Genomic DNA, 16,717 nt, shown 5'->3' on the forward strand with positions numbered 1-16,717 from the left:
ATATAGTGAATTAACTGCAGTTTTCACTGTAAAAAACCTCACCTTTTCTTCCTGAACAGGTAAAGACAAATTCAGAAATGGTTCTAAAGTCTGGGAGATCTAGAAAAGAAAACAAAGTTACAAAGATTTTAAAAATTTCAACTTCAGAAGAAATAAAACTACATTTATATGCAGCTGCCTAAAGAATTGGGACTCCACTGGTAAACATGATAAATTAATTAAAGAGAAAATCCAGGGTAAGAATGTATAAAAATAAACATTCATTGGATAGAGTTCACATAATAATAATAATAATAATAATAATAATGAGGACTTTGTATAGCGCCTAATCTTTAGAAGCTCTAAGTGCTTTACAACATTTGACAATATCTATAACAAAAAAACATATATAATGATATGATTACAAAAACAAACACCATGAAATTAGAAAAAATGCTGAGAATATTTAAGGTAGGAAACATTATTATGTCTTTAAGTTTGTTCTTGCAGTCGAAGTAAGAGAGTTTTAAGAGCACTCTTGAATGGGATGACTATGTCTTTGTGTCTAAGTTCAGTGGGCAATTCATTCCATGTTGCTGGGCCCTGGTATGCAATAGAAAGCTGTCCATATGACTTTGTTTTCATGGGAATAATGAGTATACAATTGTCAGAAGAGGAGTGTATGTATCTTGCTGGTGTGTACACATGGGTGAAGTCGGAAAGGTATGTTGGACTGGAGTCTGTCAGTGAAACGTAGCACAGAGAACAAATTTTATGTTTGATTCTGGATCAAATGGATAGCCAGTGTAGGATACAGAGCAGTGGGTAGGTGTGCTCTGATTGTGGTACTCTAAGTATGATCCAAGCAGCTGTGCTTTGAACTTTTTGAAGTCTCTGGAGTAGATATTGAGATGAACCAGACAGAATTGAGTTACAATAGTCCAGTCTTGAAAGTACTAATGAATACACAAGTGTTTTAGTGGCATCAAATGAAAGATAATTGTGAATGGAGCTGATGTGTCTCAGCTCAAGATATACATCCTTGCATATGTTCATGACATGTTGGTGCAGTGTGAGAGTACTGTCCAGAGTAACACCAAGGTTTCATACTGATTGTGTGAATTTAATGTTGGTGTTGCTGATATTTATTGTTTGAGGTAAAGGATGTGAATGAGAAAGTCTTTGTGTTGTGATCAGAATGGCCTCAGCTTTATCATCATTCATCTGCAGCTTGTTTCATGTCATCCATGATTTCACATCAGAAATGCACCTCTCTACACTTTGTATGGCAGCATCAACTTCAGTTGGTGGCTAGGATTGTACATTTGGGTGTCATCAGCATACGATTGGTGAGACACTGGATGATGATCTATGACACTTGAGAGTGGCTGACTGTACAAAATGAAGAGAACAGATCCAATAACAGACCCCTGTGGAACACCACAACATATATTAACTGGGCTGGAGTGTATTCCATTTGCAGACAAAATCTGTGTCCTGTTGACCAAGTAGGACTTGAACCACAGTAAGGCTGTATTACATATAAACAATCTGAGTACAGTTGGTCCACCAGTTTAGGAGAAAACTTTTAATATCTCAGTTTTCAAGACAAAGCAGACAGTTTGCCATTCTCTTGCAGAGGGCGCTGTGTTTATGATATTTAACCAGCACTTTCAGCAAATTCTCTGTTTGTAAAGTAGTGTCAATTTATCGGTATTTTCTAATCGGACCTATTCTGAAGTTTGATAAGATCCATCTTCTCAAACATTTCCTCTCAAATAACATCCACAACTTACATCATAAACATTTCACTTAACATCTGGCACCGTTTTCTTTAAAAGTACAGACCGGTTCACAACATCCTTAGCTTATCAATTAAATGAATCTGTGAAACAAAGTTCACATTTGAAGAAACCCATCTGTTTTCTTGGAAATAGTCATATACAGTTGCTATAAACAGCAAATAAGGAAAGTACTTTTATGCTATACTCATGCAGCAGTCACCTTTTTAAGAATATTCTCAAATTTATATCAGTGGAGTTAAAGAAATGATAATAAAAATGACAAAAACAACTTTTTATTGCCAAAAGCATAATGGTTGGCATGTAAGCTAGAGCCAGTAATATGAAAATACCATAAATCAATTTAGTTTACTTTCAAGTTGATACAATGCATGCCATGAACCAATCAAAAAGACATTATTTTCCAATGGTCACAACCAGTAGTAGTTTCTACCTTTAAAAGTTGTTATATTAGCCAAACAAGAGTCCAATAAAGAGGCTAATGCTTTCCTATATGAAACAAATGTCCATGTATCCAAGATGAAACTGCTTCTTCTGTTTAACTGCAAAGTGCTTAAAAGATCCCTGATATTCTTCAGTGAAAACAAGATTTACAAGATGGTCACTGTGGTGGCCACATGAGATGTAAAACTGGCTCCATTTTCATTTAGGACTAACTGGTCATCATAAGAAGTTTTTGGTGTAAACCCCATGTCAGTATGACCATTCATTTATGAGGACTAGCAATACCAAGATTTTAATTGTGGCAGCCATTTTGGATGTAAGACTGGAACCATGTTCACTGAGAAAAATCTAGACATCTTAAGAGTTAAATGTCAATATGATCATCCAGTCTGGGAAAGAAACGATAACAAGACTTTCAACATAGTCACTATGGTCATATTGAATGTCATGTCAGCATAATTTTCATTAATGATCAACTAGTGAAAACACCATGTTTAGATAACTTTCTTTTTAGTAGGTGTAGCACTATATGTATCAGCATGACTGAAGTGTGGCTATATTAAAAGTCAGATCATTTAGGACTAACCAGACTTCATATGAAGTGAAAAACCCTTGTTAATATGACCTGCATCAAGACACTTGAAGTTGCAATAACAAAACGTTCACGATGGCCACTAATGTGGCCATATAGGAAGTCAACTCAAGATATTTTTATTTAGGACCTCAAGACCTCAATAAAGCATTTTGATGAAAACCTAAAGGTGATGTAACCATTAATGCAGGTGTAGCAATAACAAGAGTTTCAAGATGGCCACAAATGCAGCCATGGTGGAGATCAGATCAACACCTTACAACCAACTAGATAGATACTTAAGTCTTTGGGTGAAAAGAGTTTTTGATAGACTGTTGCTATGGTAGCCATATCAGGTCTCAGATCAGCCCCATCTTCATTTGTAAACAACTAGACATTATGCAAAGTATTTTGGTCAATGAAAACCATGTCAAGGAGAAGTAACAGTAACAAAATATTCAAGATGGTCACTATCGTGGTGTCAAAGTGGTACCATTTTAAGTTAGGACCAATTTATACCTTGGGATGAATGTGTGTGTAATGTTTTCATGGCAACCCTCCATGTGGTTCAGGAGTTGCCATAACAAACTTGTGCTAACAGAAGGTCAGACAAATGACCATGGATAACCATCTCATAAGCCTTTCTAGTCTATGACCAGTAAAGCTAAATATATACTTACATACTGGCATTCTTCACACATTACAGTGCTAACAAGACAGCCTCCAAACAAAGCATCCACAAATGTGTAAGTAACCTGACGACCATATTCTGAAATGGAAAACATATTGGGTATATTTATATACTGTATAGAATCAATTTTGTCTGGAATATACATGTTTGCAGTTTAGACCAGTAATGTAAGTTTAAAATGTTGACTAAAATTATTTTAGCAGTTAGAAAACCAGAGTAAATTGTGTAAGGTCAATTTTTTTATGGAATTTCTTTTTACATTCTCATTCATCACAAACATCTCTCTACCACGAAAAGCCCTCCTTATACAGTGTATGAATTTATATACCACTAAAAATGCCCCCTATACAGTGTATGATTTTATGTCCACTAAAAATTTCCCCCATAGAGTATATGATTTTATATCCACTAAAAATGCCCCCAATACAGTATATGATTTTGTATCCACTAAAAATGTCCCCATTACAGTATATGATTTTATATCCACTAAAATGCACCCACCCCCCAGGTGTATATGATTTTATATCCACTAAAAATGCCCCTGATACAGTATATGATTTTATGACCACTAAAAATGCCCCCTACACAGTATATGATTTTATGTCCACTAAAAATACCCCCTATATAGTATATGATTTTATACCCACTAAAAATGCCCCCTACACAGTATATGATTTTGCATCCACTAAAAATGCCCCCTATACAGTATAAGATTTTATGACCACTAAAAATGCCCGATATACAGTATATGATTTTAAACCCACTAAAAATGCCCCCTATGCAGTATATGATTTTATATCCACTAAAAATGCCCCCTATACAGTATATGATTTTATATCCACTAAAAATGTCCCCTATACAGTATATGATTTTATAATCATTCAAATGCCCCTATACAGTATGTGATTTTAAACCACTAAAAATGCCCCCATACAGTATGTGATTTTATAACCATTATATATGCCCCAACAGCGTATGATTCTATAACCACTAAAATGCCCCCTATACAGTATGTGATTTTATAATCATTACAAATGCCCCCATACAGTGTATGATTTTATAACCACTAAAATGCCCCTTATACAGTATGTGATTTTATAACCAATACAAATGTCCCCATACAGTGTATGATTTTATAACCACTAAAATGCCCCCTATACAGTATGTGATTTTATAACCAATACAAATGCCCCCATACAGTGTATGATTTTATAACCACTAAAATGCCCCTTATACAGTGTGTTATTTTATAACCAATACAAATGCCCCCATAGAGTGTATCATTTTATAACCACTAAAATGCCCCCTATACAGTATATGATTTTATAACCATTACAAATGCCCCTATAGTGTATGATTTTATACCCACTAAAAATGCATCCTATACAGTATATGATTTTATAACCATTACACATGCCCCCATACAGTGTATGATTTTATAACCAATAAAATGCCCTCTATACAGTATGTGATTTTATAACCATTACAAATGCCCCCATACAGTGTATGATTTTATAACCACTAAAATGCCCCCATACAGTATGTGATTTTATAACCAATACAAATGCCCCTTATACAGTATGTGATTTTATAACCACTAAATTGCCCCCATAGAGTGTGCAATTTTATAACCAATACAAATGCCCCCTATACAGTATGTGATTTTATAACCACTAAAATGCCCCCTATACAGTATGTGATTTTATAACCATTACAAATGCCCCTTATACAGTATGTGATTTTATAACCAATAAAATGCCCCCTATACAGTATGTGATTTTATAACCAATACAAATGCCCCCATACAGTGTATGATTTTATAACCATTACAAATGCACCCATAGAGTGTGTGATTTTAAAACCATTAAAAATGCCCCTATGCAGTAAATTATCACCATTAACAATTACCCCTATACAATATATGATTTATCACCACGAAAAATGCCGTATACAGTATATGACTATATAACGACTAAAAATGCCCCTTATATAGTATATGAAGATATAACCACTAAAAATGCCCCCATACAGTATTTGATTTGTCACCACTAAAAATGCTGCTGAGATAAAGAGGGTATTTAAAAAGTTCTGACAGTTTCATTAAAACCTTTTTAGTTTTAAAAAACCCATCAATACATTTGATGCAGATCAATAGACAAAATAATGTTCTTTAAAATCATCTGCTGTTGCATGCATGATATGAAACATATTTAACAGTAACATTAAAATGTCAGAGAAAGAAAACAATTTTTCTACTGAACAAAGTGCATACATTAAAATCTGGGTGTTCTTAGCCTACTCATCTCTGAAAACAAGGGCAACTTGGATAAAGTTTATGAATGCAGTTCTCTCCCTTATATTCTACAATTCTGAGGTAGAAGAAGATTTCCCACATTCAGGAAGATCACTGTCAGTGACTGGTGAGAGAAATGGCAGTTGTCAAAGGGGCAACTGAAAAAGAGCCTGAATACAAGGTGGAAGATTTTACAATTTTCACAAGTTATCTTTAATATACTGAAGAATCAGTTGAAGCTTCATGAGGTTTGCACAAGATGGGTCCAGTATTTGTTGATGGCTCATCGAAATAGCCTCAGGCTAAAATTGCCAAACAACTATTCATCAAAGATAAAAGAGTGACAACAGACATTAGAATGAGAATGTCACAAGTTATGTAACTTGGGATAACATTTCTGTACCTGACTTAAGAGAAAATAAATAAAGTCTGGGTTGAAGAAAATCAACAGTGACCACAAACTGCTTCACATACTTGGACTGTCAAGAAAGTTTCATACACAATATTTTTTATGCAAAAGGCCCGGTCATACAAGTACCAGTGCTAGACTTTGCTAGTATCACATAACAAGTTTTTGTCTCCAAAATGATGCCAAAAGTTGTGGAAGACTAGTGTACAACCTGTCCATGCAACAGTACACAATGTATCCATCTAGTCCATGACAACACAAGCAAGCCATCATAACAGGCTTCCTAAAGGAGTACAGCATTCAAATTTTGCCACATCTTTTATACAGCCCTAATTTAGCTGAATTCTGTTACGAAAGATTTGCAAAGGAGCAGATAATTTGAATGCTGTCATGTGGTTGTAAGTACAGTTTTCTAATGTATGAATAACATACTAATAAGTAAATGGCATTTATAATAATTTGATAATCAGACACAGAAAGTGTTTAGATTTTTTTTTTGTTGTTGTTTTGGGGCTTAACGCCATTTTTCAGCACACGATAGGCTATACATGGCGGCCAGTATTAATGGTGGAGGAAGAACCCGGGAAAACCCCGGAAAGAACCACCGACCCACGAGAAGCTACTGGCAAGCTTTCCCACATACCCACATTGGCTGAATCCTAGACTCGAACTGCCGCAGACAGAGGTGAGATGGCAGTGATCCGTAACGGAGAGCGCTTTAGACCACTCGGCCACTCGGGGCCCCGAAAGTGTTTAGAGGTGCATGGGGAATAATTTGAGGAGACTCACTGATATCCTGACCTGTTGATCTGTATTCCCTGCTCTTATGTCACTTGTTTAGGCTCGAATAAACAGTAACACAAGAAAGAGTGAAAACAACAAGCTTTGAAAAAAATACAATAATTTATTTCCCTGGAAAAATTCTTTAAAAATGAAAAAATATGAACTGATGGTTTTATAGAATCAACTCTAAAAATAATACAAGAATAATCCAAGAATAAAATTTTGTAGTCCCAATAAGAAAATGTTCTACCAATTTCACGTTCGAATCCCGATGAAGAATCCAAGATGGAAGACGATAATGTATGCTGCAATCTGTAGTATTGAAGTCTACAGTTCCTTGTAGAAACAAGAATTATCACTCTGGTTTCTCATAGCTGAATAAATTTTTATAAAAAACCGTTCTTGTTCCACAATATTACATGAGTACATGTATTTTCCAGAAAAATAATAGAATTAATCCTTTTGAATCCAAGTAATTTGAAATAACTCCAAACAGCTGAACATACAACTAACAGTTTAACAGCCCAGCTTCTACTGAGATTAATTCTCCAAAACAGAGATTATATCGTTTCCAAAAACGTAAACAAGAGGTCACATGATCATTTTCTCAAAGGTTATAGAAGGCAAGTACTTGTTACAGATCACGTTTACCCAGTGTGACTCTGATGAAAACAAATCATTTTACTCTAAGAAATAAAAAAATAAAAAAATTGTTTACATATTAAACCCAAAATCCCATCATGACCTCAACAACAACCAATCATTTTAAAATAAAACAGAACTTGTTTATGATGGTTGCTACAAACTTTGAAACAAGGTCAGAATTTAGATCAGCACCTGGTGTTTATAAACTAACAGTCAAGATCAAATTATTTTCTGAAAAAAGTATCATCTCTAGTGAATAAGTTAACATTAAAATATCATGTAATGAAAAATAATTTTTTAAAAATCTGACAAACAATTAAATTGAAATAAATATATATTAAATCAGATATACATAACACTGCTGTCAACAGAAACAACGAAGGCCTGGAACTGCCAAACTCACACTGACACTCACATCTGGTAGCAAGTCACAAATGTGAACATAGCCCAAACCCTTATTGTCCAGAACCCCACTGACACTCACACTTGGAAGTAAGTCACTCATGTGAACATAGCCCAAACACTTATTGTCCAGAACCCCACTGACACTCACACCTAGAAGTCACTCACTCATGTGAACATAGCCCAAACCCTTATTGTCCAGAACACCACTGACACTCACACCTGCAAGTAAGTCACTCATGTGAACATAGCCCAAACCCTTATTGTCCAGAACACCACTGACACTCACACCTGCAAGTAAGTCACTCATGTGAACATAGCCCAAACCCTTATTGTCCAGAACCCCAATGACACACTCACACCTACAAGTAAGTCACTCATGTGAACATAGCCCAAACCCTTATTGTCCAGAACCCCATTAACACTCATGCTAGGAAGTCAGTCTCTCATGTGGCTCATAGGCTGAGAGAACAGTTCAACACTTACTCACCCAGTGTCATCCATTAATCTTCACCTGGAAGAAAAAGATGCAATTCTCTCCCCATCCTGGGAAAACCACAACAAGCCAACAAAAAAGTCAACCTCAAGGGCCCAACCCAGAAATATCCTCTCATTTCCTCGGGCAGGTAATTACAATGGTCCTGGCAGGCTTATCTTACGATGAAGCAAGTCAAATGAAGTATAAAATATTCATCAATGATGAAGATAGAATAATAAATACTGTAGTATCATTTATTTTCATTGGGCTCAATTTTTGTGGCTTTGTAAAAATGGGCATTTTCATGGGTACTTAAATTCGAGGTTTTGCCTGTCAAAGTTTGCATATTAGTAAGTATTTAATTTAATGGATTAATCACTACAAATCCCCAAAATAAAAATTAACAAAATAATAAAACTATGCAGACACAAACAGTGGTCACTTTAATGTACCATGAGACTTGACTGCCAAGATATTGATACAGTGGCTTTGTCTAAAAATCTCTGAAGCGTGAGCTTTAATACTCTGCTGTAATTAGTGTGTATACATAGTGTTTCATTAATAATAGTGTTCAAGAAATAGTTAAAGTATTTTACAAGATTGTTGTTCTTTTGGATTAAAAATAAAGGGATAAAATGAAATGTGCTTTCAGAAGGATTTTAATGTTTAACAAAGGTTGTACTTGAATGAAGGTTCAATTGGAATAAGTTTTAAATTTAATTTTCATAAACTATTATTTTGTATTATTTTTTCTTTAATTTTTAGTATTACTATTACTTGAATACCTTATGCTTTTTCTCTATTTTCTCTCTATCCTTACTTACCTCACATATTAATTTAAGGATGTGGGTGTAAAATTACACCTATCTGATACCATACTGAACATGTGCATTGAAACAATATAAAATGATTTATATATCTTGTTTCATAAGGTTAAAACAAAAAATAAAACAAACACATGTGAATGTTAAAAGCTAATATTCAATCACAAGGTCACAGTATTGAACTTGATTTATCATATACTAGTAGCAGTGATAATTTCTAGGAATTAGCACTGTAAGAAAAGTGGGGAGGGGGGGCATCATCCTACGTGGCTCATTTTTTGTTGGGGATTTAAATTCGTGGTTCGGGGCAACAATGAAAACCATGAAAATGGGTCCCCCACGAACACTGATGATACTAAAGTACACAGAAATATAGCTAGAATATAATTCTCTGGCATGAAATTAACTCCATAGAATTGATGAATTAATAATAAAAAAATAGATTATGTATTTGATTCTAATCTGACATGAAATTGGTCAAGCCAAGTGATCGCTTCTGTTGCTAAAATAAACTTGGGAGGACACAATGTGCAAGATAGCTCTCTTAATGTATTATGATTAGCAAACAAATATGATAAAGAACAGATTTGCATTATAAATATATATTTAACCTAGAAAACCATGATAATCAAATGATTCACACATATAAGTACACTACATATATATATATATATATATATATATATAGAGAGAGAGAGAGAGAGAGAGAGAGAGAGAGGGAAAAAGAGAGAGAGAGAGAGAGAGAGAGAGAAGGAGATAGAGAGAGATACTTACTCCTGACTTTCATCCTGATATCATGATCCACTGTTTGGGGATTGGAGTTTACTACCAGCTCGAAATATTTCAACACTGCAACCTGACCTCTCTGGAAGACGTAATTTGCATTTTAAAATCAAATTTGACTGGAATGAGCAGTATCAATCATCTAATTTTGATCAAGAGATACTATTTTACATAAGACCACAACAAAGAACATAACTCCAGAGAAACTGCTATTAATGGTCTTTTTCACAATCAAAAATGTAATGCATGAAAAAAATCTTTCCATTTTCTTAATTTTCTTTCCTTTGTAACTAGAGAATTTATATTAATATGGACAACATTTGTTGCTAAATTAATGTTATTTTCCTTTAGTACCATTTCTATCATGAAGACAGGGGAACAATATATAAGGGAGATAACTATCACTGGATATCATCATTTGAGTTGTCTCCCTTGATACATAATTGACATGACAGTTCAGTGGATCAATACTTTCTCAGTAAGTTTAATACATTCATAAAGTTTGTAGCTGTTATTATAATGGAATCATTTCAAGCCCAAATCTGCATGAAGCAACTGTTTTATGTCCATGACATTAAAGTTTAAAAAAACAACAAAAAAAACAAATGAAGGGAACATTTTGGCATAAAGAGTGCAATGAATGTGATTGATGAAATAAAGGTTGTTTCAATGAATGTTGATCTGCACTGTAACATTATATACCTGCCCCATGTTTAATACTCCTCTGTGAGGGCATTCTTAGGGTATGGTTGACTCTCTACATTACTGACCAAAGAGTCATAATTATCTCAGCCTTTGGTCAAGGTATGCTGGCTTGAATTAAACTTAATGAGCAGAAGCCATCATTTTCATATCAGACTTACCATTATCATGACCTTTGATCTTTAAACCCTAGAATCTATTGGGTTTATTCTACTACCCTAAGAGCAAATCATATAAAACCACAAGCATTTCAACAACAAGGGAACATAGGCAAGCTATGACAATATTTCAGTAAGCACAAGGAAAAATGGGCAAACTGTTATGATATTTCAGTCTGCACAAATTCAGCTGTATGGCACAAAAAGTAGTGCACTTGCTAAACCTAATCCTAGCTGTATAGCACAACAGGGTCTGCTGTTGGAAAGTATACCTATCTTGCCTATTAAAACAACAACATTGCTGTTGGAAAAATAACACAATATCTTGTGTATGCAAAGAACAACATTCCTGTAGGAAAAGTATACCTGTCTTGTCTATGCAAACAACAGCATTGATGTTAGAAAAGTGTACCTGCCTTGCCTATTCAAACAACAGCATTGCTGTTGGAAAAGTGTACCTGCCTTGCCTATTCAAACAACAGCATTGCTGTTGGAAAAGTGTACCTGCCTTGCGTACCTGCCTTGCCTATTCAAACAACACCATTGCTGTTGGAAAAGTGTACCTGCCTTGCCTATTCAAAACAACAACATTGCTGTTGGAAACGTATACCTGACTTTTCTATGCAAGTAACAACATTGCTGTTGGAAAAGTGTACCTGTCTTGTATGTGCTTCATACGCAGGAGAAAATTAATTCTGGTCTGAAACCAATTATCAAAGGAATGTGTATTTACCTTGATTTCTTCAGATCGCATGATGTCCAGCATGTGAATTAGAAGCTCATGGCTATCATGTTGCTGCTTGCCTCTGAACATCGGGGCCCTGAGGAAAAACGAAAGCACATTAAAGTGACCAACTCAAGATTTGCAAGTAGTAGTCTTCCCTCCTGCAAAAAAAGCAAATGTTACATGCTCTAGGGCAAGACAAAGAAAGTCAAATTAACTGAACCTGACCATAACCCATTTTTTCTGTAAATTCACTGCACAAGCAAATCTTCAAGAAAATAATGTATCCATCATTTCACTTTCAGACAAGAGAAAAGAAATACAAGCCACATTACTTACAGAAAGATGTAAGAAAAAACAGACAATATTCCATGCCTTCAAGTCAGGCTCTTGAACTGTGAACATTACATACAGAGTATTTCAACACTGTGGACTATCATGCATAATTTTAACGGACTTGTACTAAAGGTAATGGACTTGTAGTAAATGTAATGGGCTTATAGTAAAGGTAATGGACTTATAGTACAGGTAATGGACTTATAGTAAAGGTAATGGACTTATAGTACAGGTAAAACGTTTCTCATTCCTCAGAAGTTTCTTGTGATGAGGTCAGTGTTTTTATGTGGAGCATTTGTATTTACTGACGTGACTGACATGATTTGTTCAGCTAATTCATCATTTTAAACATCTAAAAAAATATAAAGTAATGCTATACACAGAGACACTGAAGCTGTCATAATTATAGAGTCTCTCATCACATAAGCACTTTGAAGAAACTTTTATAGATATCTTAGACTTTGTGAAACTTGGATTACTCTTTGCAGACTTGTCCAAAGAGGGCACTAGGGTTGACAACACTGGTTCGAGTCATAGAGTTGATCTCCTGAAGGAAGTTTGCTAGTGTCATGGTAAGGGGTCTGGGTTTACCAAGGCTGATCCTAATGCTTGGCTGCAACAACAGAAAAGACATAATGAGTAAATGATACATTACACAACCTTCAATACCTAATTCCTACAAAATAAACATGCATAAAGTCAAGAGTTTAGGCAGATTTGAACCAAAACATATTTAAATAATGGAATATGAAAGAATAAGGTACTTTAAGATAAACAATAATAATAATATCTACTTGTACAGATGATGGAATAACTAACATGACAAATAGCATCCCATGTCAGAAATATTAAATGAGGTCAAGCTGATTATATATTCAAATAGTAATAAGTGTTCTGTCCAACCCAGTGTCTCACCTTCATCCCTCTGTAGATGTATATCTGACTTATACAAATTAAGTTGATGATGAGACCATGAAAGTATGACACCCATGTCGTATCATACTTTCACATGTGAGACAATAAAAACTTGTCAACCTAGTAGAAATCCTACATAGAAGACAAAATGAGGATATGTAGAATAATTCATGCATTTAAAAGACAGTCTTTAAATCCATACCAAATCCATAATATAATCATCCTCATCTCTACTGCTGGAGCTGTCACTGATGTATTTCTTGCCAGGCAGAAAGAGTGGTCCCCCTTCTTTGTTCCTTTCCATCAAGAGGTTCTCCAGACTGTTTGTCTGAATCAAATTCTGAAAACAAAATGTCAGCGTTATTTATTCGTCAACAAATAATTTAATGGATTTCATGATTCTCTCTTTAGAATAGATTAGAAATATTCAAATGAGCCAGTATGAACAAAAAGTAACAATCATCTCCTTAGATAAGTCATTTGCATGTCACTGCAGCCTATTTTGCTGTTGGATACTTACAAATTGTATCAGAGGAAATTTAATTAATGAATTCTGATAAAGACACCATACCTAAAAGATGGTGGTACATACTCAATAGGACAATATTAAAGCTTAAACTTTGAGTCTAAGATTTTATGTTACCGCTCAAACTAAATCTACAAAGATTATGTCAAACAGAATAATTCCTTCTGAATAAAGACAGACTTCAACACAGATTAATATGGAAAGAATTTATAAAAGTGGGGGGTGAGTGAAAAAAAGGAGAGATAATGATCTAATGGATCAAGACAAAACCTGTTTTACTCAAAAATGCATTATTCAACAGTAATAAAGTAAAGGACAATATATTAGTTTGTTGTTTCCTTTTTCTTCTTACAAATATTACTCACCTGCATGGCTGCATTGAAGTAACATGTGTTCCCCACATTACGCAAACCCTGCAAGTATTCAAGTTAATAGATTTCAATGAACAGTTTGTAGTGTTTCATCAGACAATTTCAAAGTTTCGCCTAACAAAACAATTTTAGTATTGAGCTCATCAATAACATATCTGATAATTACTACCCATCACTTGTTAGTTTTAGGGGTGTATAAAATGTTTTTAATTACTTTCGCAACTTAACAAATATGTTTACATCTGCTCTTCACACTCAATGAATCTGCACAAACTGTTTTATTATAAAAAAAACTGCCAATCAGCAGAAGATGTGTGTGTGTGTGTGTGTGATTTTGGATTCTTAATGTAGCATTAACAATTTTTCAGTCATATCACTATGATGTCTGCAGTGTGACAGTTTTATAGTAATGTCTAGCACTGGGGCATCATGCCGCAGACATGTAGCATGATGTCCCACCCAGTCATATTATCCTGACACCAGGCCAACCAGCCCTAACATTAACCTCTGAATGCAGAGTGCCAAGCGAGGCAGCTGTTAATACCATTTTTGTAAGTCTTTGGTATGACTCAGCTGGAGGTCGAATCCATGACCTTCCACATCCGAGGCAGATGCTCTAACCACTTGGCCATGGGAGTGGTATTCAGCAGAAGACATAATAAACATGTTGATAAACAATGTTCTTGTTAACAAAGACGTTCTTTAAGGAAACAAATTTGGTTCCATACCATTACTTTCTGGCTTGATGGGCCCTTGCTCTCCTGTGAGGAATAAAGATTGAAGGATGCAGTTGGAACCGATGCTGTATGGGCTGTAACTGGGAAAACAGAAAAAGGAATATAAAAGGCTGGTTACCAATCAACTGTACAACTAGCATACATCTCTCTCTCTCTCTCTTTATATATATATATATATATATATATATATATATATATATATATATATATATATATATATGTATTTCACCTGACAGTGCTAACATGGCCATAATTGGAAGCGTTGGATGTGCATCACAGATATACCATCTCTATCAGTCTCTTAAACTTGTGGGTTCAGTTGTCCTCAGATTTTATAGATGTAAGAAATAAAGTGAATACATGAAGGCATGTTTTGGGAAGAAGTTCTTGTGGAAAAGATTTCTATATCACTTCAAAATAGAAAATACAATGGCAGGTCATTAGTTACCTCTGCTACATAATCGTCCGTTCATATTCATTTAAAACTTTCATACTTCCCACTCCAAAAAAGTTTATTGCATCATGAAACAAGAAATCACTGATTATGTAGCCAATCTTTGCTTTTACGAGTCCCAAACAGTCATTATAAACATTATGATGCAGAAAATAATATAGACAATCTTGCTCCTTTTCTAACTAAAGATTTGTTTGCAATCTGTTGTACTTATATTTGAACTTTGAATCATGTTAAAATTTAAAATTTGAATTTTAATAAGCACTATATAACATGAACTGCGCTGATGCACCAAAAACTACCTACATATTTACCTCCCCTACATACTCACCTACCTACCTACTCCAACAGACCATTTAAGGCAAAAGAAAGCAAAATAAAAAGGACATTTTTTTCAAATAAAAGTGTACATACTAAATGGACTTGGAAAAAACCCTGAAATTAATGGTGTTTTTTTGTGTTGCAATATTTTTTTTTTTTAAAATTGTTCTTCTAATAATCTGTTTGAAAAAGCTACAACCACCCCTAGAAGCCATATTTTATTGGATGAGGTTCATAGGATTTGACTAACCTTTGAGCAACAGCCTGCAGGACAAAGTTCATGCATCAATAATTACCTTGATTTGCCACTACAACTGAGGCCATGCAGGAGCATGCAGTATAGACATCACCAATCCATGCCATAATTTTCTGAGTTAATGAGCCATTTCTACCCTTTAAAGAATCAACACTGGGGACTGCAAAAGGAAAGAGAGTAAAAAAGTAAGCTTAATGGCTGAATGTGTGGAATAAAATTAATCAGCATGAAAATCCTGCCTTCATATTTGTTATCATTATATTAATCCTCATTAAATTATGCACTACAGTATGAATACCCAATGTTGTGGCAAACTGCATCATGATGATATCAGCTTAAAATTTAACTTTCACTGGACCATATCGTGTTGGTTCTCCTTCTATGTGCTCCAAGATGAAGCAAATAAAGTCCCTTCCTCTTCTGGGGATCTCATACTGGCACATCTTGCTGGAGATAATGGTTTGGATGAAAATAATTTTATTAAGTCACACTCCACAAACTGCTTCTTTAATTTTGCATTTACAAACTTATGGCACAAGATATTAAGAAAGGTACCAACATTGTATGGATAAAAATTTGTCATTTTTATCAATGGTTATAAATTCTTCATAAATAATTGATAAATAATCCATAAAAAAATGGGTCTTTCTCAATCAAAATGTTTTCAACTTCAACAACTGCTAAAAAATTTAAAAAGGACATCTATACATGAATAGTATACAAATACTATTAGTGTTATTTTTCTTTTTCTTTTAATAGCAAGTGTGAGAAGGAAAACAATCAGCAAACACCGTCAACAAATTGATCAAGGACAGAACATGTCATCTGACATGGTTAACATATCTCCTCATATGCCCTTTGTTGACTGTGCCATCGATGTTCAATTAATATTCAAGTTTTTTTAAGACCATTAGCAATTGAGTTTTATGTTAGAAGTCAAGCTCAATTTTACAGTTACAATTACTTACTTTTAACATTATGTTTGGCATTTTATAAAACCACATCAGTCATTTGCAAGTGAAAATGCACATTGCCCTATTACATTCACCTGTGGTACATGTATACACACAAGGACACTATATGTCTTGGGACACCTTCAAATATTTTCAAAAG

General features: G+C 34.5%; 1 protein-coding gene across 1 annotated transcript in view; it reads right to left on the reverse strand.

The window, feature by feature from the left end:
• Positions 1-15,746, reverse strand: part of LOC149805536 (uncharacterized) — a 30,321-nt gene extending 14,575 nt beyond the window's left edge. Inside the window, exons 1-9 of the mRNA XM_089950146.1 lie at positions 15,645-15,746; positions 14,565-14,653; positions 13,831-13,878; positions 13,142-13,279; positions 12,504-12,637; positions 11,698-11,785; positions 10,096-10,186; positions 3,477-3,565; positions 43-99 (exon numbers count right to left, since the gene is read on the reverse strand). Of these exons, the coding sequence (XP_089806272.1) occupies positions 43-99; positions 3,477-3,565; positions 10,096-10,186; positions 11,698-11,785; positions 12,504-12,637; positions 13,142-13,279; positions 13,831-13,878; positions 14,565-14,653; positions 15,645-15,711 (801 nt within the window). The 5' untranslated portion in view covers positions 15,712-15,746. The remainder of the gene's footprint in view (positions 1-42; positions 100-3,476; positions 3,566-10,095; positions 10,187-11,697; positions 11,786-12,503; positions 12,638-13,141; positions 13,280-13,830; positions 13,879-14,564; positions 14,654-15,644) is intronic.
• Between the last annotated feature and the right edge of the window lie 971 nt (positions 15,747-16,717).

This window comes from Sinohyriopsis cumingii, chromosome 2 (assembly GCF_028554795.1).
Source record: "Sinohyriopsis cumingii isolate HCF-2022 chromosome 2, ASM2855479v2, whole genome shotgun sequence".
NCBI lineage: Eukaryota > Metazoa > Mollusca > Bivalvia > Unionida > Unionidae > Sinohyriopsis > Sinohyriopsis cumingii.